This window comes from Chiloscyllium punctatum, chromosome 4 (genome assembly GCF_047496795.1).
Source record: "Chiloscyllium punctatum isolate Juve2018m chromosome 4, sChiPun1.3, whole genome shotgun sequence".
NCBI lineage: Eukaryota > Metazoa > Chordata > Chondrichthyes > Orectolobiformes > Hemiscylliidae > Chiloscyllium > Chiloscyllium punctatum.
Window position 1 is genome coordinate 51380780 of NC_092742.1, and position 27030 is coordinate 51407809.

A 27030-nucleotide genomic window follows, 5' to 3' on the forward strand; every position below is an offset into this window, starting at 1 on the left:
CCTGTGCCCCACAACCTGAGCCGCCTCCGCAATTTTAATTTTGTCCCCTTAAGGGATATAAAAAGGAAGGCCCTGTATCGACTGCTGCTGCACACTGTCCACCTCTTCTCCCTTATCCACCGTCCAGACACGCCTTGGCGTGCCCATTTGCCACTGGGCGGTGGGGATCCCCAGTGGAGGGCTCTCTACGCGGGAGTCCTTCCCTTTCTCTCGGGGATCTGGGGTGGAGGGTGCTGCACGCAGCAGTCCCCTGCAACCGCAGATTGCGGTGGTTCATGGACTCCCAGCCCAACTGCTTGTTCTGTGGTGCTGTGGAGTCCGTGGATCACGTGTATATTGGGTGTGGGCGTTTGCACTCCCTTTTTGATTTTCTTAAAAACCTCCTCCTCTGCTTTTGGTTGCACTTCAGTCCCACGCTCCTGATCTTCGGGCACCCGGTACGGAGGAGGGAGGGCAGGTCTGAAGACCTCCTCGTGGGTCTGCTCCTGGGCCTGGCCAAACTGGCCATCAACAGGTCCAGGCAGCGGACGGTGGAGGGGGTAGTTAGGGCCGACTGCCTGCCCCTCTTCTGCGGTTACGTTATAGCCCAGGTGTCCTTGGAGAAGGAGCACGCGGTGTCCACCAACACCCTGGAGTTGTTCAGGGAGAGGTGGGCGCCGCAGGGAGTGGAGTGCATTATTTCCCCCTCCAACTCTATTTTGATTTAGTCCCTACCCTCCCCTTCACTGTTTTGATCACACAGCATTGCCCTTTGATGTGAAGGGCAGTGCTTGTCACTGGCCATTTGGGTGTATTCCTGTCTTCCTGGTGGTGGAAATTGAATAAAGATTCGCACACCTTGTGTCTTTTAAAAAAAAAGGCTTATGCTGAGATTTCACTGAAGTTTGAAAGCAATTTTACCCTTTGCTTTACAGAATTTTCAATATCTAACTTCAACAAACCCTTGTTATGCATATACCACACCTTAAAGGCCCTGCTTTCACACTAATCTGAGTTCTCTAACTGCAAGTGTTTACTATTGCCAGGACCTTCTGTTTCCCATTGCAAGTGCCATAGAAGCAGACAGCGTGGACCCTGGTCCCGGCCTGATGACACCGGAGGGGGCAAATGGACCGAGTGAGGAGCTGGACAGCCACCTCTGCCCTGCGAGGGTCCAACAGTTTGTGTTCTGCGTGGGCATGCAGACAGCTATTCCAAAGGGGCAGGACCAGCGGCAATTGGACACGGGTAACCTCACAACTTGTTAAAAAAATGGGGATAAAAATTGCAAGTATTAATATGCGCAGCATAAAATCTGCTGCGCGATGTGTTTCAACGCTGGCCTTCCTGGCCAACGTCAAAGCCAATGTCCTGTTTCTGCAGGAGTGTGGGATACCGCACCTCCACAGTCACATGAGATAGTCGAGCTTGTGGGCCCATGGGCCGTCAGTGTGGTCGGGGGGCCACGATAACTGCTCCTCAGGCCTGGGTATCCTGTTGTGGGGAGGCAACTTCACCATCTCCGAGGTTAAGGAAGTGGTGGGCGGGCGCCTCCTCATCGTGGATGTTACATACAGAAACGCTCCCATGAGACTAATCAACGTGTATGCCCCAGCGGGTAAGAGTGAACGGTTGGCCATCCTGCAACAGCTTCCACTGTTGCTGGCTACATCCAGGCCGGTCATTCTGGCCGGAGACTTCAACTGTTTAATTGATGCAGATGGACGATCCGGCGGGAGATCAGTAAACTGGATGCTACGTCCAGAGCCCTGATGGAAACAGTCAAAGATGCCAAGCTGCACGATGTCTTCAGCACCCCTGCAGACGGAGCGCAGCGTAGATACACCTGGTCACGGGCAGATGGGTGTATCTGCTCAAGGATAGATTACCTGTTTGTGTCCCGAACGCTCTCAGTCAGAACCACCAATGTCAAGCCGGTGTTCTTCTCTGACCACTGCCTCCTGCTGGCCAACTGTCACCTACAGGACGAGCAGCAAGCTGGTAAGGGAATGTGGAAACTGAACACTAAGCTGTTGACCCCGGGAAACATCGAGAAGCTCAAGAGGGATTACGCAGGTTGGAGAACCGTGAAGCCCCTCTTTGAGTCTCCAGCGGACTGATGGGAACCAGTAAAAGGGAACATCAAGAGGTTCTTCATCCTCAAAGGTGTTCAGGAGGCGAGAGAGAGGCGGGGAAAACTGTCCCAACTCCAGGAAAGTATGCAGAACCTGCTCCTGCTGCAGACGTTGGGGGTCGATGTCACGGAGGACCTCCAGGAATTGAAGGGCCAGCAAGCCTCGCTCTTTGCCTCGGAGGTCTCCAAGATAATCTTCCGGCCTAGAGTCCGCTCCGTGGAGCAGGACGAGACGTGCTCACGTTTCTTCTTCCAGAAGGTGCACAAAGAGAGCTCCGTGCTCAGCAGCCTGAAGGAAGAAGATGGCTCGGTAACGTCATCTCAGGCTGACATCATGAGGATCAGCAAATCCTTCTATGCCAGTCTGTATGACTCAAAGCCAACCGACAGCGCAGCCTCCCAGTCGTTCCTGTCCTCTATCACGGAGATCCTAGACGACGGAACACGAGAGAGGCTGGACCAGCCGCTATCTCTGGATGAGCTGACCAAGGCCCTCGAGTCCTTCGGAAAGAATAAAACTCCCGGAAGCGACGGCTTACCGGTCGGGATCTATTCTGCTCTTTGGGACTTGATTGGCCAGGACCTGCTGGAGGTGTATGTCAGTATGCTTCAGGCAGGTACCATGAGTGAATCCATGAGGAAAGGCATCATCACCCTCATTTACGAGCAGAAGGGGGAGAGGGAGGAAATTAGAAATTAGAGACCGATCTCACTGTTAAACACAGACTACAAAATCTTGTCAAAGGTCATCGCCAACCAGGTCAGGTCTGCTCTGGTATCGGTGATCCACCCTGACCAAACCTGTGCTGTACCGGGCAGGAAGATCACTGAGAGTCACGCACTCCTCAGAGATCTGATTGCCTACGTGCAGGACAGGGGGGTGGACACCTGCCTCATCAGCCTGGACCAGGAGAAAGCCTTTGACAGGGTATCGCATACATATATGAGGGATGTCCTCTCCAAAATGGGCTTTTGGAATGGAATCGGTAATTGGATCAGACTGCTCTACACCAACATTGTCAGTGCAGTCTCAATCAATGGGTGGGAATCAGATAGCTTCCCAGTCAGATCTGGAGTCAGGCAGGGCTGCCCTCTCTCACCCGCTTTGTTTGTGTGTTGCATAGAGCCATTTGCCGAATCCATCAGGAAGGATGCGAGCCTGAGAGGGGTGATTATTCCTGGCAGCGGGAGCCTGCAGGTTAAGGCCTCCCTGTACTTGGATGATGTCGCCGTTTTCTGCTCGGATCTGCTGTCCGTGCACAGACTCATGTGCATCTGTGACCAGTTCAAACGGGCCTCGGAGTCCAAGGTAAACCGAGGCAAGAGCGAGGCCATGCTCTTTGGGAACTGGACCGACCAATCCTCTATCCCCCTTCACCAGCAGGACTGACCACCTGAAGGTGCTGGGTATTTGGTTTGGGGGGGCTGGGACGCGTGCCAAGACCTGGGAGGAGCGGATCAGGAAGATGAGACAGAAACTAGGCAGATGGGAGCAACGGTCGCTCTCCATCGCCGGGAAAAACCTGGTCATCAGGTGTGAGGTACTCTCAGTATTGTTATATGTGGCACAGGTCTGGCCTATCCCCAGAACCTGTGCCGCCGCAGTCACCCGGGCCATCTTCCACTTCATGTGAGATCAAAGATGGACCGGGTCCGAAGAGACACAATGTACAAAGACCGGTGCAACGATTACTCTGTTTCGGTATGCAAAGAAGTGGAATGTTTACATATGTATGGCATGTCCAGTTGTATAGATCATCAAAGTATTTATGAAGTGTTGTGCTATGCATCAGTCAAACAATGCTAGCCAGGAACATTCCTTCTATGATTATAGGAAAAGCCCTTTACAGTAGATGTAATGAGAAGGAGATAAAAAAGGAAAGCTTCTGAGAACACATTAGTGACACTTTGGGGAAAATTCATCCCGTTGTCTTTCTGTTGACAATAAGTGGTCATGGAAACTTCAACACTGTGATTACAAAAACGTTAAGTCTGTGAAACTAATCATGAAACAGAACTAGGTTATAATACATTTGAGAAGACAATGAAAAATGAAGGATATTATTTAATCCAAAAACCTGCCTGCCACCCATCTTTGATCTTCTGATTGAAAATCCCATATTCATATCTTATACCATACCCATAAGCAGCCAAGCCCAGTGTTGCCATGGAATCAAGGAAACAGGCTGTTGGAAGAGTAAAAGCAAAAAATCAATTTAAATCACTTATGAATGGTAATGATTTGATCAGTAAAAATTCACATATGAAAGCCTTGCCCCAACTAAATTGTAAGCATTAACTTCAAATCTTTTCTGTCATGCCTCTATGGTTACTCATTTAAATATGGTATTGTTAATTTACTGATGAAACTAGCACTCATGAACATAAAGTGTTTTCAGATTACAAAACAACACTACAGAGTTCCATAGTTCATGTTAATCAGATACTTACAGCATCAGCCACACATAATGTAAAAGGAAATAATTTGTCATTTTCTTAAAATCTTTTACAGAAATTTGAAATGTTCCATTTCTGTAGAAACTTGTTGTTCTGCATTTGTTTTCCTTTCCAGCCAACCCAGAAATTCTGCTAATTATGCAGAATAGCAATGTGTACTCCAAAACAATTATATAACTTAAAATGGGAATGTACATTTGTACTGGCCTAGGATGCAAACTAGCTGCCATTGTCCCAAATAACCCTTGTATTAAAAAAATACATAGGGTGAAATATTATTGGGGTCTGAATAACATGGGCTGTGGTGAGATTGATGTCAGAATTGGACAAAACGTCTGGCGAGACAGTTGCAATGTCAAGAACATCTTGCTCCATCTTTAATGCTTTTCAGCAAATGGAATAGCTAGCTAATGCAGTCGGGGAAATGTCAGTTAGGGATCTGGGCACTTCTTATCCAGGGCTGTCTAATTAGTTCACTCAAGGGAGTGGACCACAGTCTGTTGGCTATGTCTGCAAAAACTAAGGTGAAAGGAAGGGCAACTGGGGTTAATGCTGGAGGAATGAACCGCACTAGATGTTCTTTAGGACTGGGGGCTGCAGGCTGAGGGTGATGATAATCATGATGTAAGGGGCAGCAGTATCTGCATGGAGGAGGGTAACAGTAAAGCATGAAAAGGAACAGAGTCATGCAGGCGTGGAGCTAATTCATGGTCCAGAGTATTATGATTTCAAGGGAAGATACCGTGAATGACCACACTTGGCATGGTCAACTCAAACAGGCTGGGTGGAAAAGGTGGCCAGTTGCAGACTCATGTAGAATCTTGGGTGGGGACCTGGGGAGGTGTGGTGTCTATTGCATTTACAAGAAGAGTTACCAGGAAAGGGATTTAGATGTTTGGGGGCTCACTGAAATGCTGAAGCAGTGGGTGCAAGATTCTGACCAAGGAGTACTTACTGACTGTTGCTAACCAGCTGGAATCAAAAGTGTGTAATAGTGAAGGAAATGGCTAATACTACATTCAGGTCAGGGTAAGTGACTCAACCTGTGAAGCAGGGGGCCTTCATGTTAGGGCTAATTAATGTTAGGGCTTTTAAAGGGAAATATTATTGCTTACAATCCCTTGTACTTCACAGGACATAGAACTATGACACCCCTAATACCTGGCTATCCTAATGCACGTTCTTGTCCTTGTGTTGTACCTCCCTGCCACAGACATTGCTGAACAATACATTCATGTTTAAATTTTTGATATGAAGGCTGTAAAAAATAGGAATGTTGTACAAGGAAGTCAGGGAGATGAACAACCAGATGTAAGGTGGAATCAGTGAAGTTGATCTTTAAAAGTGCAAAATTATGCAGTGTATTGTTATACATGCCACTAAAGTGGCTTCAATAAGCCTTCTTTTTCCTTTCCCTTGCTCTATGTCTTAGTCATTTCCTGGTTCCACAGCTGGGATAGCCAACTTGTCCATGGAGGTAGCCAGATAGCTACATGATTTGCTACAGTACTGTAGTTTCTGGGCAATGAATGCCACTGGGTTGCACATACTTGTATTCCAGTTTATTTCCACTCTGCGCATGTCAATGAAGTCACTGACTGCCAACACCATAAGCTCTCCCTGTTTCACTGGGTCTTCATATGGCACTGCTGGCCACCCCTGCAGAATTTGGATATGGCACTGACCCAGGTAGTGACCTCAGAACAGGCTTCCAGAGGCTGGTGGTGTGGCCTCCTTTGCTGTTGTTGCTCCTTTTGGAAAGAGGACTGCTCTCCTCTGAACCATCCCCTCAACCAAAAGCTTCAGATCTGTCTGTCAATCATGGTGCCATTTTCACCTTCTTCAACATGTTTAGACCTTTGACTAAGCAGGGCAGGTTTGGAATGCTTGTGCTCGTCCGAGTGGCCTTTTAAAAACGGCAGGGGTGCAAGAAACGATGGTATTTGGTGGATATCTGCTGAATGTTGAGCTATTCTGGGAACAGTGTTTGGTAAAGTGGGGCTGAAATTAGACATGCTGGATGCCATGAGGCAGACTATAATAAGGTGAGCTGGCAGGATGATGCAAGATCATCCCTCCAAAAAACTGGAAGCAACTTGACTTAACCAAATACACACAAGATTCAGCCCTTTGTGACTCCCAAGCTGCAGTATATTTTTCTAGGGTGTGATGTCTTACCTGCAAGCCTTCCTAAACCTCCATTACCAAGCCCAGCATCATCTTCAATTTCCTCTAGTTCTTCAATATCTAAGCCCAGCTGATGTAAACAGAATGCAATAAAATTAAAATTGTTTCCAATTCAAGTTTTCATATTTCAAACTGCATGTTAGCTAACTCTAGCCATGAAATATCAATTACAGGTCTCCCTTCTTTTCATTCTTTATGTTGGATACTCACTTTCAGAATTTTTTCCTTCAAAGATCCAGTTTTATTTCTACCTTCATGGTATGTAACTTACCCAGTTTAGACTTAGTTGAAACTTTCAAATAATTCACTGTTATGTCTTTTGCTCCACGTACCTATTTCTTTGAAAGAGACCTAGAACCTTTTAAATTCAATGAATTCAAATCCATACGAGTGTTTACTTGTTATGATGAAACTACTGGATAAATCAGATGCCAGAAGAAAACTTGGATTGATTGATATTTTAAAAATTTTAATGAACATAGTGGCCAATTACTGAATCACAGTCACACAAACCTAACAGTTTTTATTTTAAACAAAAGAACGAAAGTTTATTACACAAAGGTTAACTTGAGAAAAAAAGGCGAGGAAGAAAAGGAAAAAGAAAAGAAAAAAAGCAGAGAATGAGGACAAACCCAGGCACAGGAGCCTGGACACTGCCTACTCTGCCGCTGTCGTTATAGACAACTGTAACCTCCAGTGGCGACCATGGGATAGCAGGTAAAGATCCCCCAAGGGAGCATACTGAATTACCAGACTCTGAATCCACCAGCTTCGCTGTTATTATCTACAGCTCTTAGAAACAAAACGCAGGCATGGACTAAGAATATCCCAAGTCATCATCACTGAATGTGTCATCTGCTGGAGCAAGACTAGTGTTCAGAAGGAATGACAAAGGGTCCTGGATACAGAGGAAATTGGGGATAGACAGCAATCACTGAGAATGAAAATCAGAACATTGAAGGGAAATCCAAGAAACTATGATAGATCTATGCACCATTATGCATGAGAGGCCAGACAGCACCTAATTGAAACTGGCTTCCAACACAAACGAGGCATATTTGGATTTCTTTTTGTCAGTTTATTTTCTGTTGGTTATACGGTGAGCCTCCTCTGCTCAAACTACAGATCATGTGGGCATCCTTATTTCTGCACTCCTTGAACTTTTCTGCTAGTGAATAATTTATTTATTTAGTTTATTTATTCATATGAATGTATGGGTGGTAACTTTGGCTAATTCTACCTTAAAGTATTACAGGTCCTTTTCCATGCAAGAGAAAGCAGCAGTCAGTGTGACAGGGCAGTAACATCACATGGCATTTAGTTTATGTGGCTTTTAAGGATTCAGTCAGAATGTGATATCAAAGTATTGTACAGTGCACTCCTTCAAGATAGGCAGTAGGTTGGAAGCAATCCTGAGGTGCTTCCTTTTCACCCACCCATCTTCAGTTAATCTTTAACATTTCAGAGGGCACACAGACTGCTGAATTACCCAGAAATGCTTAAGCATCCTTACCCTGAGAGGGTCAAAACTTTTGCAGCCTCTCTCAACAGGTTACAGAGTAATGAGAATGAATAGAGATGTGAACTTCCAACTGTACATGTCCCAGCCTTGAATAGCTGTGTGCTTCCTTGAAAAGCTGAAAGGGAGAATAAAATGTTACCGCTGGAAATGAGTTGAATCATCACTGATGCTGTGCCCTCATTCATAGGCTAGGTGTAAGTCTGAATGACCCTACGTAGGGCAGGGCCCTACCTCAATCCCTGCACATTGATTTTAGCGTCAGTGGTGTCCACATTAATGTACAATACCTTGTTGTGAAACTTGAAAGGGTTCAGAAAATATTTACAAGAGTGTTGCCAGGGTTGGAGGATTTGAGCTATAGGGAGAGGTTGAATAGGCTGGGGCTGTTTTCCCTGGAACATCGGAGGCTGAGTCTTATAAAATCATGAGGGGCATGGATAGGGCGAATAGACAATGTCTTTTCCTTGGGGTGGGGGAGTGCAGAACTAGAGGGAATAGGTTTAGGGTGAGAGGAAAAAGATAAAAGAGACCTAAGGGGCAATTTTTTCATGCAGAAGGTGGTATGTGTATGGAATGGGCTGCCAGAGGAAGTGATGGAGGCAACATTTAAAAAGCATTAGGATGGGTATATGAATAGGGAGGGTTTAGAGGGATATGGGCGGGTGCTGGCAGGTGGGATGAGATTAGGTTGGAATATCTGATCGGCATGGACGAGTTGAACTGAAGGGTCTGTTTCCATGCTGTATGTCTCTATGACTCTATGACTGTAACTATGTGCTCATTCAAGGATCCATGACATTCAAGTCTGAGGTCAAACACCCAGTTGCTTGTGTAAGAGGATCAATGCCTGGCCATTAAACGTCTTTCATCCTTGGCATGTATGAAGTGGATAACCATCTCTTAATGACAAAAGTATTATTGCAGACATTTTCAGAGTGTAAGTGAAGATATATTTACAAAAAGAAATTATTGACAATGTCACTTGTGTCACCTATGTGCACTGAGCGGGTTTTTTTCTTCTTTCTGCATCTAAGTGCAGTCTCAGCTTCTGTTACATGGGTTGACAAACCATGCTCTGTAGTTGGTCCTGTTAACCTGGAAGACTTGACCTGAGTAGTTTGGGCCTAGAGGGTCCAGGCCTGCTGGGAATGACCTGCCCTGATACAGATTTACCATTCCTACTAGGAATGTCCTGTCAGAGTTTACCATTCTTGGCTTGAACTTGTGAAGGTTTTAAACATCACAGGCAGGGGTGAAGTGGAGTGTCCCGAGAGGAAGCTTATTGCAGTTCTGTATATGGCTCTTCCTCCTTCTCAGCAGTTAACATCTACTAAGCACCACTGACTGGAGTGATGGAAGTCAAGTTTATGCATATTTCTGGAAGACATTGCATATGCTGGACCAAGGACTTCATGGTGTTGGTGCGCCTGTCCATGGAGGCAACCACTGCATGATTGCCAAGCCAGCACAGCATTGATAGTGCTGGTGAACTTCTCCATCTGTTGAATCTGACGAACCTGCCTAAGGCTCCTGAGACTCTGTGCTCTGACAAAGTCATTTAATGGTCAAGACCATGGAATAGTCTGTGCATGCATTGCCTGATCTTTGGCAGCCTGCTAAGTGTCAGAGACTTGAGCATTTCTTCCTTGACTACCTGTAGAAACATGCCAGTGATTGGCTCAACAGATTAAATTCCCAATTCTAACACAGAAACAGCACTCACTGAGCAGAAAGTCTGATCTGATGGAGGGTGCAGAACCTTGCTGATACATCCTCTAAGGGTTGAGTGTCTTCCTCCTCAGACATGGAAGTGGAGCTAAGGGTTTCCAGTGCTGGCTTCATTCTCATGGTGGTTATCTGGATCTTACTACTGTCTGCAAAATGGTAAAGAGGGAATTAGTTATGTAAAATGGCTGAAAGCTGACCGGGACAAGAATGAGTTGCACTGGCGAGGTCAGTGAAGCATAGCGCCACAAAGCTTACTCATTTGTTTGCTCATGGAGATTTTGTTGCTTCAAAATGAATGCTCAAACACTTCTCCAGCCAGCTGCAGAATGTTTCTTCATATAAGGCAGTGAGTTTACGGTTTGTTACCCTGCTGCCGATCTTTGCTGTCTCTGCTTGATTATGACACTTTTTTTCTGGCATGAGACAGAGGGAAGACTGATTATGTTAGAAGTGAATGGGGGAGGCTTTAGTGGTGGTGCAGGGGTAAGAGTAACGAGAAAGCTCAGAGGGCAGGAAGGGCTAATATTTTGGGAGGATGAGGTGGCGGAGAATGTGAAGGTTGCAATTCCATGAGCCTTGGTGAGAGATGTTTGCAGTGGCAAAGTTCAAGTGAGTAGTGGTGATCCTGTGAGTATGAAGCAGCAGAGAGAAGATAACAGTATGTAACCTTGTGCGGTGCAGAAGGTCATTCATCTTCTTCCCTCACTACTGGACATTTGTTTTAACCTTAGCAACTGACTGTCCTGGGCATCCACCTCAGACCAGGCTGGCTGTGTCCAGTGGAGAACAACCAGGAGAACAACCAGGAGAAAGTGAGGACTGCAGATCAGAGTTGAGAATGTGGTGCTGGAAAAGCACAGTAGCTTAGGCAGCATCCAAGGAGCAGGAGAATCAACGTTTTGGGCATAAGCCCTTCATCAGGCACTGCCTTTCTTAAAGCCATCCTGTGTATGAACACCTCCTGGTGCCTGTCATTAAATCAAGGAGGTAACTTGCCTTTCTGGGCTATGTTATTTGGGATATGATTGCCGGACTGGAGCAGTAAAAACAGCTCATGGCTTGCAGCATCTGAAGTGCTGTGCAGCTGGGGTTTAAATATGGTGCTAGTGGTAAGAACATCACAAAGTGCCAGCACTTCTGCCTCTTCTTCCACATAATCCACAAGCAGGCACTGTAGAGGCTGGATGCCCAAAAGTAATGAAAGTCAAAAGTGAAGGATTACATGAAAAAGTCAACATGGGCCATTGTAGGATGTCTGTCGTGAAACTCACTAAAAACGAACAGGCAAAAAATGGAAACATGCAGGCTATTGTCTTGAACCAACAACTCAACAGCACGTTTCTTCTTCTCCTAAAGTACATGGACAATCCCAATGCAATATAAATTTGACATGGCTGATGTGATCACCTGATGTACAAGCTGCAACTCAAAATCTCGACTGTTTGTGACTGTGGAAACTCTAGTCAAATCATGGAGCGTATAATAACATTTTGAGGATGACACCTTGGAGTTACACATGTTTTCCAGAAAGGCATTGTACAGGTTAAGGAACATGACAGGAAAAGTATGCCGACAATCATGATCCATTGTTTCACAAATCATCACAAAATGTACAACTGTAAAAACTCCTAATGAATCACTGAAATGCCAATTTGCTTGACTGCCATGCAGAACACAAGCAAATGACATCAGGTTGCTTTAGTAACAGAAAATAACTCTACTTACTGGTATACACTTAACTTTAACAAGAATGTGAAAATAAAGGATTTCTAATTTATGTTACTTGAACTATACCCCTTTGAAATCCCAAATACACACAGTCACAATTAAGACAGCCAAAAGGTTTTAACATCAAAAATTACAGGTGTAAAAATAACATAGACAGAGTAAAAAATCCAAAGATCTAAGGTCCACAGGTTGTCACATCTTGCTGGAAATCAAGCCCTGCTATTGCCTCAGTTGTCACAAAAGTCAAAAATGTTCAAAACTGCACAAACTTTAACAATTTAAATGACTGTTAGATCCGGGTTTATAGAAAGCATGGACTAAGTTTCTATGCTTAAAAAATTCCATTCATTACAAATAATTCAACTCTAGCAACAGGTAAACAAATTAGGAGCCACTGACATATTACTCTGCTGATTAAAACTCTAACCCCATGTAAACTCCCCCTCTTATATGCACGGAGACAAGGAAGCAAAAACATGGGTGTTATGGACAGAGGGAAAGGCTAGGAAGCCAGTTTAGTTATTTCTGTTCACAAAGTTCATATGATTCTGTACAGATCAGAATGTTTCTTTCTTGGTTGTTCTTCTCTAAGGTGCTTACACTGTTTGACCAGGGTGGCTGGTTAACTGAGAAAAGATCTCTGATTTATAGATTGAAAGTCACAGCTCACAGGAACTGCTGAAATGAAGATTAATTGATTTTTTTTGGCTTCAAGTGGCTTTTATTGGAGAGAAGAGAGTGAACTCCTGAGCTGGTGGAGATCTAATATCATTTCTAATTCTTGTTCACAGACCCAAATTATTCAGCTAGGTGAAAACCAATCACAATCTTTCTGTCTTTTCACACTTGGGGAAAGAGATATGAATGCTTTCTGTTTGCAGGTTCTGCAGATTTTTCTCCTCTACTGCTCTTGGCATTTATAGAGTCATAAAGATGTACAACATGGAATCAGACCCTTTGGTCCAACTCATCTATACCGACTAGATATCCTAAATTAATCTAGTCCCATTTGACAACACTTGGCAAACATCCCTCTAAACCCTTCCTATCCATGTACCCATCCAGATGCCATTTTAATGTTGTAATTATACCCATCTCCATCACTTCCCCTAGCAGCTCATTCCATACACATACCACCCTTTGCATGAAAAAGTTGCACCTTAGGTCCCTTTTAAATCTTTTCCCTCTCACTCTAAACCTTTGCCTTCTAGTTCTGGACTCCCACAACCCAAGGAAAAGATCTTGTCTATTTACCCTATCCATGCCTTACAACTTTTTAATACTCTGTAGCTCAATCAATTAAGGGGTTTGGTGAGGAAGAACTTGAAAATCTCTTGGTGCTGCTCGTCTCAAATTCTGCTTCTCATTGCTTCCAAACAGCAACATTGTATTGCATGGATCAAAAATATACAGAGTATTTCATTTTCAAGTTGCAAAACTCTCCTGGTATTTCAGTTACAGCAGTCCAACTTCCCTTTCAGTTTATTGTTCCAAAACAGAAGATATGTTGTCTTGTAACAACTGTGACAATTGCTAGTTCTCAAAACTATACAAGATAAGTAAAAATTAGTCTGACTAACCTGGTACATTGCTTCATCACAAGAACTTTCTATACCTAAATTAATCATCGTATTTTGCAGGGTGCGGCCTATGTAGAACTCCAGAGATAGATAATAAATCCGCTAAGGAAAATAAATCAGCATTTGTTATTCTGCATAGGTAACTTCAAATTGTACAAATTACTAAATAGCAATCAAAAAATCATAAACTTTGCATTATATTTGCAATACATTTCATTGAGTCATACAGGATTGAAGACCATTTATCCATTGTGCTGTACTGATTCTTTGAATGGGCTATCTAATTATTCAGCCAACACTGCTCTTCCCTGTAGCCCTGTCATTTCTTTTTTCCATTCCAAGTATGCATCCAATGATACTGGATGCTACTACTGAATCTGCTTCCACCACCCTTTTAGTAGCGTATTCCATTGCTGAAAAAAGTCCCCCCTCCCCATCACCATCTTCTCATTATAGCTATGTTCTCTTCCATCTAGCTTTGAACATTTCAATTAGACTATAGTCTAAAAATTAGGGTGAGGCCATTCTACAGACATGTTAGGAGGCACTCCTACACATAAAGGATGGTAGAGGTTTAGAACTCTTCCACAAATGGCAAATGATACTAGATCATTTGTTAATTTTAAATCTGAGATAGATAAATTTTTGTTCAGCAAAAGTATTAAGGGATTTGAGCCAAAGTCAGGGATATGGAGTTAGGCAACAATCAGCCACAATCTATTGATTGGCAAAAAAAGGCTCAAGAGGTTGAATGGCCTACTCTTGTATACCTATGTTTCCTGCATAAAGTTCTCTGCTCTGAGAAGAACAATCCCAATTCTCTTGACATAACTGATGCCCATCACCCTTCCAAGCTGGTAAATTAGCTCTGAGGCCTTAACATCTTTCCTCAAACATGGTACGCATAATTGAATATTATACAAAGATTGACTGTAGCTTCATTGCTTCTGTACTCTTTATAAAACCAAGGATTTTATAAACCCTTTTAACAGCCTTGTCACTTTGTCTTGTCATCTTCAAAGATGTGTGCATGTGAAATCCCATTTATTTCATATTGGTTGTCCTTATTTTGTCTTCCATAAAGCACTGTTTCATAACTTTCTCTGCAATGTATTTGATCTTCCATGCGCCTTTACCAATCTATGTCACCTAGTCGCATTCTATTTTCCTCAATACCTATGTTTCCAAGTTTAGTGTCATCTGCAAATTTAGAAAGTATTCTCTCCAAGTACAGGTGAATAATATGTATCAAAGGGTCAATAGTTCTAATATCAAACACTGGGAGACATTTCCACTAGTCTGAGGTACAGTTATTCTCTTTTTCTGTCTTTTGGCCAATTTCATGTACAAAATACCCGTTCAATTCCATAGACTTTAATTTTGCTAACACATTTCACATAATGTTTTTATTCACTGGGGATTGTACTGGACTGGCAGAGTTTGTCAAGTCAGTTCTTTAAAGTCCCATTAATCTGAACTGGGATAACAGAGAAAAACAAATTAAAATAATCAAATCAAAATACAGAGAAATTAAAAATGGCAGAAAGAGATTGATTCCTCATAGGTAGTGTGTGTGTGTGTGTGTTTGTGTGGGGGGGTGGGGGGAGAGGGGAAGAATAATTATAATGTTAGAGTCAGTGGAGGTTACTTCTACCACTACAGATGAAAAAGGAATCAAAAATTGACATGGTAAAGTTGAGAAACAAATATACATTTGTCTTTTTTTAAAGAGATTGCTTCCAGTGTTCATGGTGACAAAGTATGCAGGAAGTGCGTTTAGCTGCAGCTCCTAACTTGCCATATGGAGCACCTGGAGCTGCCGAGGGACACACTATGACACATGCATGAGGCTGAGAATGTTCTGGATAGCACATTTAGTGAGCTGGTTACACCACCAATAAGGACTACACAGAAAGACAATAGTAAGATGACCACCAGGAAGACTAGTTAAGCATAGGCAAGCAATGCAGGAATACCCTGTGGCCATTCTTTTCTCAAACAGGTATACTGTTTTGGATGGGGGGGTGGGGTTGGCCTGTCAAGGGATAACAGCAGCAGCAACCAGTGGCACCACGACTGTCACTGATGTGCAACAGAGAGGGTCGAAGTGTAGGCAAATAGTAGTCAAGGATACAGATAAGCATTTCAGTGGCCATCAGCAAGTCGGGTTGGTTTGTCCTGATATTTATGAATAGGACATACTTGGACAATTTTCCACATCATTGGATAGGTGCTAGTGTTGTAGCTATACTGGAACAACTTGGCTTGGCACAGGAAGTAATATCAAGATTACAACTTCCTATCTAACTCCCTTTGCAGTTCTGAGGAAGAGTTACTGGACCTGAAACATTAACTCTGATTTCTCTCACAGATGGTGCCAGACATGCTGAGCCTTTCCAACAATTTCTATTTTTGTACCTTTGCGGGACCTTATCTTTCTCTCTGCTAATGGTGTTAGTATCAATATGGGCCACAACCTTTGGCTGCTCACCCTCTCTCTTCAGCATATTCTGTGCCCGCTCAGAGACATCTACCAGGGAGGCAACAAACCAACCCAGTATGTTACCATCCCACCAGTTTACACATGCTCATCAATAAAGTGATGGAAGGTATCATTAGCAGTGCTATCCAGCAGCACCTACTCAGCAATAACCTGTTCACTCATGCCATTTTGGCTTTCCCATGACCATCCAGCTTCTCATTACAATCTTGGTTGAAATACCGACAAAAGATCTCAATTCCAGAGCTGAGATGAGATTGGCTGCCCTTGAACATCAAGGCAGCATTTGACCAAGTGTGCCATTCAGTAGTCTCAGCAAAACTTGGTAAAGTTGCCATCGCCCTACCAAATCATTGGGCTGTTCTCTCTTTTGACAGGGATGACTTATGGTGGTTTAACCAGAGGGTCACCACGCCTCAGGAGAGGGAGAAGTTACGAGAGTCCTTCGTGGTGACCTCAGTCAGTACAGGAATTGAACCCAAGTTGTTGTCATCATTCTGCATCGCATATCAGCCATCCAGCCAACTGAGCTCGCCATCCAGGACAAAACAGCCCAACTGATTAGCACCACATACATCTCCATCCACTCGCTTCTGTTCAGAAGCAGCAGTGTGTACCAACTGCAAGATGCACTGCAGAAGTTCACCAAAGTTCTTTAGATAGTACCTTTCAAACCCACAACTACTTCCATTGGCAACACATGCATAGGAGAATCAACCACTTCCAAATTCCCCTTCAAGCTACTCATCATGATGACTTGGAAATATATTGCCATTCCTGTGTCGCAGGGTCAACACCTTGGAACTCCCTTCCTGACAGCAGCATCAGTCTACCCCACCTAAGAAAAAGACCTTGGCTATTCACTTATCTATGGTCCTCAAAATTCAAACCTTTATTAGGCCATCCTTCAATCTCCTACAATCCAGTGATAAAAGTTCCCACCAATGCAGCCTGTTTTCTTTATAACTCCATACCTCCAGATAACATCCTGGTAAATATTTTCTGCACCGTCTCCAATTTAATAATATCCTTCCTATAGCAGGGCAACCAAAACAGTACACAGGACTCAAAAAATGGCCTCACCAGTGTCCCGTACAACCACATGACATCCTAACTCCGATACACAAAGATCTGAGCAATGAATGCAAACGCGCGAAATGCCTTCTTAACCATCCTGTTTACCTGTGACACAAACTTCAAAGAATTACATGCCTGAACCCTAGGTCCCTCTGTTCTGCAAAACTACTCAGGGCCCTACTTTAATTGTTTAAGTACTATCTTTGTTTGTATTCTCATATACAATCACTCACACTTATCCAAATTAAATGCTATCTGCCACTCCTCAGCCCACTGACCCAAATGATCAAAATCTCTTTATGACCTTAGATAACTTTCTTCACTGTCACCAAATTCATCAATGTTGATGTCATCTGCAAACTAACTTATCATACCTCCTATAGTCTCATTCAAATCATTTATATAAATGACAAACAGGCTTCCAATCCAAAAAAAAACAACCTCCCACTACCACTCTCTGTCTCTTAGCATCAAGATTTGGAGATCACGGTGTTAGACTGGGGTGTACAAAGTTACAAATCACAGAACACCAGGTTATAGTCCAACAGGTTTAATTGGAAGCACTAGCTTTTGGAGTGGTGCTCCTTCATCAGGTGACTCTACAACCACTTGATGAAGGAGCAGCGCTCCGAAAGTTAGTGCTTCCAATTAAATCTGTTGGGACTATAACCTGGCGTTGTGTGATTTCCTACCATCAACTCAATTTTGTATCCAATTGGCAAGCTGTCCCTGAATCCCACGTGATCTAACTTTACTGACCAGTCGACCATGCGGAATCTTGCCAAAGGCCTTACTAATGCTAGGCTAAAAGCAGCTATCTAGTCTAACCCCATCTCCTTGTAGGTAAGGGCATCTCAAATATACATTAAAATATTTTTTTAAATGTTTTCAGTGTGTTGGCTTCTGTCAATCTTTCGTGCAATGAATTCTGACCCCAGAACTTTTTGGATGAAAATAACGCAACTCTCTTCAAATCCTTCCACCAATTACTTTAAAAGAAGCTCCTGCTTAATGACTACTCTGCAAACAGAAATAAGTTTCTTTCGATCCATTCTGTCAAGCTACTCAAAAATATATGCATCTCAATTAAACTTCTTCTCAGCCTCTGCTGTTTCAAAGAAAATCTTGGCTATTCAATATTTCTTCATGATGAAAATTCTTAGTTCTAGGCAAATCTTCATAGGTCTGTTAAGTATTCACTATGTGGTCACATTCTGCCTATATTGTAGAATATGCAATACTCCAGCTGTAGTTTACCAGTGTATTATATAATTCTAATGTAACTTCCCTGTTCTTTAAGCTAGGCCTCAGCCAATAAAAGAAAATATCCATATAACTTCTTGACTATTTATCTACCTGTCCTTGTATGTATACTTGCAAAGACCCACTACACTGCACAGAATGCTACCACCTTTAGTTTTTCCCTCACTTTGTTTGCCATTCAAAAATACATTATCATACTTTTCTGGATTAAATCCCATTTGCCACTTTGCTGCCTACTTTACCAGTCCATTGGTATCTTTCAGCAATATACAGCTTTCTTTTTTTTATATTCGTGCCATATGGGCACAACAAAGATGTTGTCAGGAAGAGTGTTCCAGGATTTTGAGTCAAAGACTGAAAGTATTACAATAAATGTCCAAGTTAGCATAGTGTGCAACTTGGAGATGCGGTGATCACATGCATTTTCTGCTGTTCTCTTCTAGGTGCTAGAAGTCACTGGTGTGGACAGACTTGTCAAAAGGTCACTTAGTGACAAGTTGCAGTGTATCTTGTAGATGGAACACATTGCTACAAGTACATGTGGAGGAAGTGAATGTTTATGATAGTCAACTGCATGCCAATCCAATGGGTTGTTTTATCCTGAATAGTGCTGAATGTCTTTAGTGTTGTTACAGCTGCACTCATCCAGGCACAAAACTATTCCATTACAAGTCCCCTGGTTTGTGCTTTGTAGATGGTGGAAAGGCTATGCAGAATCAGGGAGTGAGTTACTTTATGCAAAATTCTTAGCCTTTGATTTGCTCTTGCAGCCACAATGCAAATAAATGGTTGATGTAGTTAAGTTTTCGGTCAGTCATAACCCACAAATTGTTGACTGTGAGGGATTCAGTAATGACAGATACGAACATATAAATCAAAAGCAAAAGATCATTCAGGCCCTCAAGCCTACTCTGCCTTTCAGTAAATCAAGACGTTCTGACTGTAACTTCAAAACCACATTCCCACCACCCCCGATAACTTTTCAATTCCATGCTTAATGAGAATCTATCAACTTCTGCCTTAAAAAATATTCAAGGATGGCATCCACCACTTTTTCACAGACTGTTCCAAAGACTTAGCCCTCAATTTTTTTTTGACTAATTTGTGTTAAATGGGATTTCTAAATCTTTAAATATTCTTTATTGTCACATGCACTGTAGGCGTACAGTGAAAAGCTTTTACAATGTCTGCCTTCTGATAGCGATATCTTAGGTACAAGTACCTAGGTACATTTCTTGGATACAGCAGAGAAATAAAAGTAATTGTATTAGTTTACAGATTCAAAAAGTAAGTTAAAAATAGGACATCATTAAAAGGTTGACGTTACAGTAAAGTTGGAAATTTCAAATAAACATTACATTGTAGCAATTCAGCCCAGGACTTCCACAAGTTGTCTGACCGCCAGCGCCAGACCACAGTCCAAGAGCCATCCGTGCTCCACTCCAAGCCTGCACTCATCTGCTCAAGGTAAGTGCCAGGGCTGCCTCCCCTGTGCCGGTCTCCGCATGGGACTTGCTGCCCATGCGATGTTCCCCCGGGTGCACAGCCCACATGCTGCTCCAGGGCTTGCTGCTCTGGGGATTTGGTGCTGGCACCTGCCGTTGCTCAAGAATTCGCTATCAGCGCTGTTTATTAAAAGGAAATAATTGTTCCAGATTCTCCAGAAGTGGAAACATCCTCTCCACATTTATCATTTCAAGACAATTCAGGATTTTAAATGTTTTGATTAAGGTACCTCTTAACTCTCTGAACTCCTCTGGCTACAAGCCTGCCCATCCTTTTCTTATAAAACAATACCTTTGCAGGTATTAGTCTGCTAAACCTTATTTGAATTGTCTCTAAAACATTTACATTGTTCGTTAATATTGTGTAAGGTAGTCCAGGTGTGGTGTTCTCATATCTGAATATAGTTTCTAGGGTTAAAGGAAGAATATGGAGCAAAAGTGGGAAGAAGGTACTAAGTTGGAAAATCAGTCATGATTATACAAAATAGTGGAACAGAGACAAAGGGCTGAAGGCATACTCCTGTCCTTATTTTCCATTGTTCACACCATTGCCCAGTACAACTGAAGCATAACCTCCCTACTTCTGTATACAATTCATCTCACAATAATATGCTATTATTAGCCTTCTTACTTACTTGCTGTACGTACATACTAACCTTTTGTGATTTATGCATGAGAATAGCCAGATCCCTTTCCATCCCAAAATTCTGCAATCTCAAACCATGTCAATAGTGCTTCCATTTTATTCTTTCTACCAAAATGGACAACTTCACATTTTTCACACATTGTACTCCATTTGCCCTATCTTTGCCCACTCACTTAACTAATCAATACATTTTTGTAACCTCATGTCCTTTGCACAGCTTATTTTCCTGTCTATCTTAGTCTCATCAGCACATTTGGCAACTACACCTTCTATCTCTACATCTAAGTATTTTACAAAAATTATAAACATTTCAGGCTCTAATCCCTGTTGCACCATACTTGTTCCATCTTGTCACCCTGAAAAAGATCCATTTACCCTTACACTATTTCCTGTTAGCCAACCAAACTTCTATTCATGTTAAATGCTAACTTCCACACCACAAATATATTTTTCCAAAGTAATCTTTATCATATGCTTTCAGAAAATCTCAATACAGTACATCCAACATTCCCCTTTATCCACAGCATATGTTACCTCCTCAACAACTGTGGTAAGATTGGTCAAACATGATTTCCTTTACAGAAAATCATATTGACTCTGCCTCATTACCTTAGCACCCAATTATAACTTCTTTAATAATACCCAACGTCTTCCCTACCTTACATGTTAAGCTAACTAGCCTACAATTTATTGCTTTCTATTCCCAATTCTTTTATCTCCTTTCACTTCCACAGCAGCAGGGAGTTAAAATTAAAGTCATTTTGCCTCATTCAATAAATAAAAGTCGCAATTTGCTTTTAAACCTATTATTTGTTGTATTTTAGTAGCTGGCTCTCTTCCTATTCTGACACTCTGCACACTTTCAGTTACACATTCCTTAATGTCTTTTTCCCACTTCTTCAGTTCTGAAAAAGCCCATATTTTCAGCAGTATCATTCCTGACACCATGTTTCAACTGGTCACTTGTTATAGCTCCCACATACTTACTGCAGAGGTATAAGTTGATTACTACAGCAAAACACCCAGAAAATTTAACATAATTGCATTTCTTCAGCCACACTGGATGTTGTTTTCAAGTTGTAGAACTCAATCAAAGGCAAATCCCCATTTACCTGGTTTCCCTTTTTGGTGATGTGGAACTGTTTGCAGGAAGGCTCATCGCCACTATTATCACCTATTGCTATATTTTAAACTTCCATACAGTACTAATAGTTACTGGCAGCCCTTTACATTTCTCCCCAAGATTACGCTCATAATATAAGGAGGATCCCTATCCATTTTTACCTTGAATCCCCTTCTTATTATAATAAAGAATAAGCCCTACTATTTATAACAGAACCTGGTCAAAACAGTGGTCCCTGACATTGTTTTACCTTGGGATCCCATTAAAATGATTAAATCTTATTAAAAGAATGGAAGAGAAAAAGGACATGCACTGAGTATCATGTTGGGCTCTTGCTCGTGAGATTAGTCGTGAGAGCTTTCCCATTTATGTAATGACCCTCTGCCCTGGGCAAAACAACCACGAACCCTCAGGTTTGGGGAAGCTCCAGTTTACAAAGCTTTTGAAGGTTGTTTGTGTAACTTCGGGATGCATGTGCCGTAACGTATGACCCCAATCTACCTTGGGGTCCTTATCGTAATAGTACTGCTGGGTTCGTATCCAGCGGCCCACCAGATGATCACGCACAATGTGTGCTAGCGCCAAGTAATAATCCCTCATGGTAGCCACATTACGGTCTTTCACCAGAGTGAAGTGCAGGTGCCGATTAAATCCTAACTTTAACCCCGGAACATTTTCTAAACCGACTAATCGGCCTAAACCACGAATAGTGATCTGTTTCTTTCGCTCGCTTGCTAAGACTTGTTTTGCCATGTTGCTGCTCACATCACCGGGGGCTCGAGCGCTTTCCGTTTGGCCGTTTTCTTCAAACTGCATCGCTTGGTCCCGCCCCTTTCTGCTGCACCCAATCATTTCAAAGCACGTTCTGACCTCACCCAATCACCACAGCTTTCCTCCCCCCCAGTTATTTTGATAATCACTGCCCTGTTCGAGTGCTCCTGCCTCTGCAGCTCATTAAATAACATTCTCCTATTTTTCCCAAACATTTTTGATATTCTCTTCCTTTGAGGCTCGAGATCAGGTTTGCGATTCTTCCCTACATTCTCGCCATGGTTTCATTATTTACTTTTAGACATTTTAGAGGCACAGAGATGCACAGCATGGAAACAGACCCTTCGGTCCAACTCATCCATGCCAATTAGATATCCGAACCGAATTTAGTGCGATTTGCCAGCACTTGGCCCATAACCCTCGAAACCCTTCCTATTCAAATACCAGCCAGATGCCTATTAAATATTGTACCACCCTCCACCACTTCCTCTGGTAGCTCATTCTATACACTCACCACTTGCTGAGTGAAAAAGTTACCCCTTAGGTCCCTTTTAAATTTTTCCCCTCTTCTCCCACACAAGAGAAAATATCTTGTCTATTTCCCTATCTATGCCTTTCATGATTTTATAAACCTCTCAGGTCACCCCTGCAGCCTCCAATGCTCCTGGGAAAACAACTCCAGTCCATTCGGCTTCATCCTTGTAGTTTTTTTCTGAACACTTTCAATTTTCACAACATCCTTCCACTAGGAGGGAGACCCAGAATTGCACATAATATTCCAAAAGTAGCCTAACCAATTCCCTGTACAGTTGCATCATGACCTCCCAACTCCTATACTCAATGCTGTGACCAATAAAGGAAAGCATATCAAACATCTTCTTCACTATCCTATCTACCTGCAACTCCACTTTCAAGGAACTATGAACCTACACTCCCAAGGTCTCTTTGTTCAGCAACGCTCCCCAGGATCTTACCATCAAGTGGATATGTTTTGCTCTGATTTGCCTTTCCAAAATGTAGCATCTCACGTTTATCTAAATTAAACTCCATCTGGTACTCCTCGACCCATTGGCCCATCTGATCAAGATCCTGTTATACACTGAGTTAACTTTCTTCGCTGTCTACCACACCTTCGATTTTGATGTCATCTGCAAACTGACTAACTATACCTCCTATGTTCACATTAAATCATTTATATAAATGACAAAAAGCAGTGGACCCAGCACCGATCCTTATGGCACACCACTGGTCACAGGCCTCCAATTTAAAATGCAACTCTCCACCACATCCTCTGTTTTCTACCTTTGAACCAGTTCTGTATCTCTCCCTGTATTCCATGAGATCTAACCTTGCTGACATGTTGACTGAATCATTACTCAAGACAGCCCAAATGGGGCACTGTGCAATTTTGTTCTGCCATTTTCAAATTATATCAAATTGTTTATTCAAAAAAAATCATTCACAGGATGACTTGACAAGTGTCCATATTACAGTCAGAAATCACACAACAGCAGAAATCACAAGTTTTCAGAGCGTAGCCCCTTCATCAGAACACAGAATTTATGGCCAAAGAGATCAAGGGCAGAGAGCGGAGTGTCAAATAATAAGTCTCTGCAGGATACCGAGGGTGTTAGATGGTGTGAGTAAAGTCAATAGCTAAATAACAACTGAAGGGATGACCTATAATCCAATTAAATGAGGCAGAGAGAGGTAATTACAAAAAATTAAAAATAAGGTGGTGCCTGAGATAAAGCAAATGATTGGAATAACATGGAACAAAAACAGAAGCTGCTAGAAAAGCCCAGGAGGTCCAGTACATCTGTAAAGAAAAACCAGAGGAAGGGTCACTGGACCCTAAACATTAACTCTGAATTTTTCTTCACAGATGTCACCAGACCCACTGAGCCCCTCAGCAACCCCTACCTCCGATTTACAGCATCTGCAGTTCTTTCAGTTTTTATTCAACAGGAATAACCTGATAGGTATAAGAGTTGATATGTCGAGGTGATGTGTCAAAACAGGACAGTAAGGAAGATTTTACAGATACTGTACACAAGTGTGGTGGGGTCACACGTAGTGTGACATGAAACCAAGATCATGTGAATTTTGGATTGGAGGCCTGTGACCAGCGGTGTGTCAGAAGGATTGATGTTAGGTCCACTGCTTTTCATCATCTATATAAATAATTTGCTCGTGAATATAGGTGGAATGGTTATGAAGTTTGCAGATTATACCAAAATTGGTGATGTAGTGGATAGATAGTAAAAAGGTTATTTCAGAGTACAATGGGATCTTGATCAGGTGCGCTGAAGGGCCGAGGAGTGGCAGATAGATGTTAATTTAGGTAATTGTGAGGTGTTGCATTTTGACAAGGCAAATCAGGACAGGATTTATACACTTAATGGTAGGGTCCTGGGGAATGTTGCTGAATAAAGAGACATTGGAATTGAGGTTCATAGCTGCTTGAAGCTGAAGTTACAGGTCGTCAGGGTAGTGAAGAAGACATTTGGTACACTTGCCTTTATTGGTCAGTGCATTGAGTATGGGAGTTGGGATGTCATGTTGTAAATGCACAGGTTAGGCCACTTTTGAAATACTGCATTCAATTCTGGTCTCCCTTCTTGAGGAAAGATGTTGTTAAACTTGAAAGGGTGCAGAAAAGATTTACAATGGGTTGGAAGGTTTGAGTAATATGAAGAAGCTGAATAGGCTGGGGCTATTTTCTCTGGAGCAATGGAGGCAGAGAGATGATCTTACAGAGGTTCATAAAATCATGAGGGGCATGGATAAAGCCAAGGTCTTTTTCCTAGGTTAGGGGAGTCCAAAACCAGCAGGCAAAGGTGAGAGGGGATAAAAGGGACCAAAGGCGTAACATTTTCATGCAGAGGGTGGTGCATGTATGGAAATGAGCTGCCAGATGAAGTGGTGGAGGTTGGTACAATTACAACATTTAAAAGGCATCTGAAAGGGTTTAGAGGGATATGGGCCAAGTGCTGGCAAATGGGACTAGATTAATTTAGGATATCTACTTGGCATCTACAAGTTGGACGAAAGGGTCTGTTTCTGTGCTGGACAACTCTATGATTCTACATGAGCATCAAAGGTTAGGCCAACAATTTTTGCACATTCCTAATTGCCCTTGAGAAGGTAGCCTGAGCTGTACTTGAATCGCTGCAGCCCATGTGGTGTAGACAGAACCATAAAACCATTAGGGAGGGAATTCCAGGCATTTAGTCAGGCTACAGTGAAAGAATGGCAAGATATTTCCAGTGGAGTGCCGCAAGGATCGGTGCTGGGTCCTCTACTTTTTGTCATTTACATAAATGATTTGGATGCGAGCATAAGAGGTACAGTTAGTAAGTTTGCAGATTACACCAAAATTGGAAGTGTAGTAGACAGCAAAGAGGGTTACCTCAGATTACAACAGGATCTTGATCAGATGGGCCAATGGGCTGAGAAGTGGCAGATGGAGTTTAATTCAGATAAATGCGAGGTGCTGCATTTTGGGAAAGCAAATCTTAGCAGCACTTATACACTTAATGGTAAGGTTCTAGGGAGTGTTGCTGAACAAAGAGGCCTTGGAGTACAGGTTCATAGCTCCTTGAAAGTGGAGTCGCAGGTAGATAAGATAGTGAAGAATGTGTTTGGTATGCTTTCCTTTATTGGTCAGAGTATTGAGTACAGGAGTTGGGAGGTCATGTTGTGGCTGTACAGGACATTGGTTAGGCCACTGTTGGAATATTGCATGCAATTCTGGTCTCCTTCCTATCAGAAAGATGTTGTGAAACTTGAAAGGATTCAGAAAAGATTTACAAGGATGTTGCCATGGTTGGAGGATTTGATAGGGAGAGGCTGAACAGGCTGGGGCTGTTTTCCCTGGAGTGTCTGAGGCTGAGGGGTGACCTTATAGAGGTTTACAAAATTATGAGGGGCATGGATAGGATATATAGACAAAGACTTTTCCCTGGGTTCGGGGAGTCCAGAACTAGAGAGCATAAGTTTAGGGTGAGAGGGGAAAGACATAAAAGAGACCTAAGGGGCAACTTTTTCACGCAGAGGGTGGTACGTGTCTGGAATGAGCTGCCAGAGGATGTGGAGGAGGCTGGTACAATTGCAACATTTAAGAAGCATTTGGATGTGTATATGAATAGGAAGGGTTTGGAGGGATATGGGCCAGGTGCTGGCAGTTGGGACTAGATTGGGTTGGGATATCTGGTCGGCGTGGACAGGTTGGACTGAAGGGTCTATTTCCATGCTGTACATCTCTATGACTCTCAGTCAGGATGTTGCCTGTTATGGTGTCAGCTTAGGTACGAAGTACCTATGTACAAATCTTAGATACAAAAAAAGGTTTAAAACAAAGTTGTATTACTTTACAATGGTTCATAGTGTAAGATGGAAAAAATTAAAAAATTATACATCAGGTTATAGTCCGACATGTTTATTTGAAAGCACTAGCTTTCTGAACACTGCTCCTTTATTAGGTGGTTGTGGGGAAGTAAGACATGGTTAAAAGAATAAATATTACAGTCAGATAAGTAAATTTCAAATAAAATTTACACTGCAGTAGCTCAGCGCAGGGCTTCTACGTGTGGTCTGACCGCCCTTACCAGACCACAATTCAACAACCATCTCTGCTTTGCTGCAAGCCTCCAGTCGGCTCCACACCAGCTCTCAGCTTGCTCCAAGGTAAGTTTTCCCAGGAATTAGTTCCCCACGCTGGCCTCCACTTGGGGACTCCTTCCCTTTGCCAGCCTTGGAGGGGAACTTGCAGGTAGTACTATTCCCATATACCTGTCATTACCTTCTAGATGGTAGTGGTCACAGGTT

General features: G+C 42.8%; 1 protein-coding gene across 1 annotated transcript in view; it reads right to left on the reverse strand.

The window, feature by feature from the left end:
* pygl (phosphorylase, glycogen, liver) overlaps nt 1–22189 on the reverse strand; it is a 125492-nt gene extending 103303 nt beyond the window's left edge. Inside the window, exons 1-4 of the mRNA XM_072568688.1 lie at nt 21931–22189; nt 13316–13417; nt 6749–6827; nt 4192–4299 (exon numbers count right to left, since the gene is read on the reverse strand). Coding sequence (XP_072424789.1) covers nt 4192–4299; nt 6749–6827; nt 13316–13417; nt 21931–22182 — 541 coding nt within the window. The 5' untranslated portion in view covers nt 22183–22189. The remainder of the gene's footprint in view (nt 1–4191; nt 4300–6748; nt 6828–13315; nt 13418–21930) is intronic.
* Between the last annotated feature and the right edge of the window lie 4841 nt (nt 22190–27030).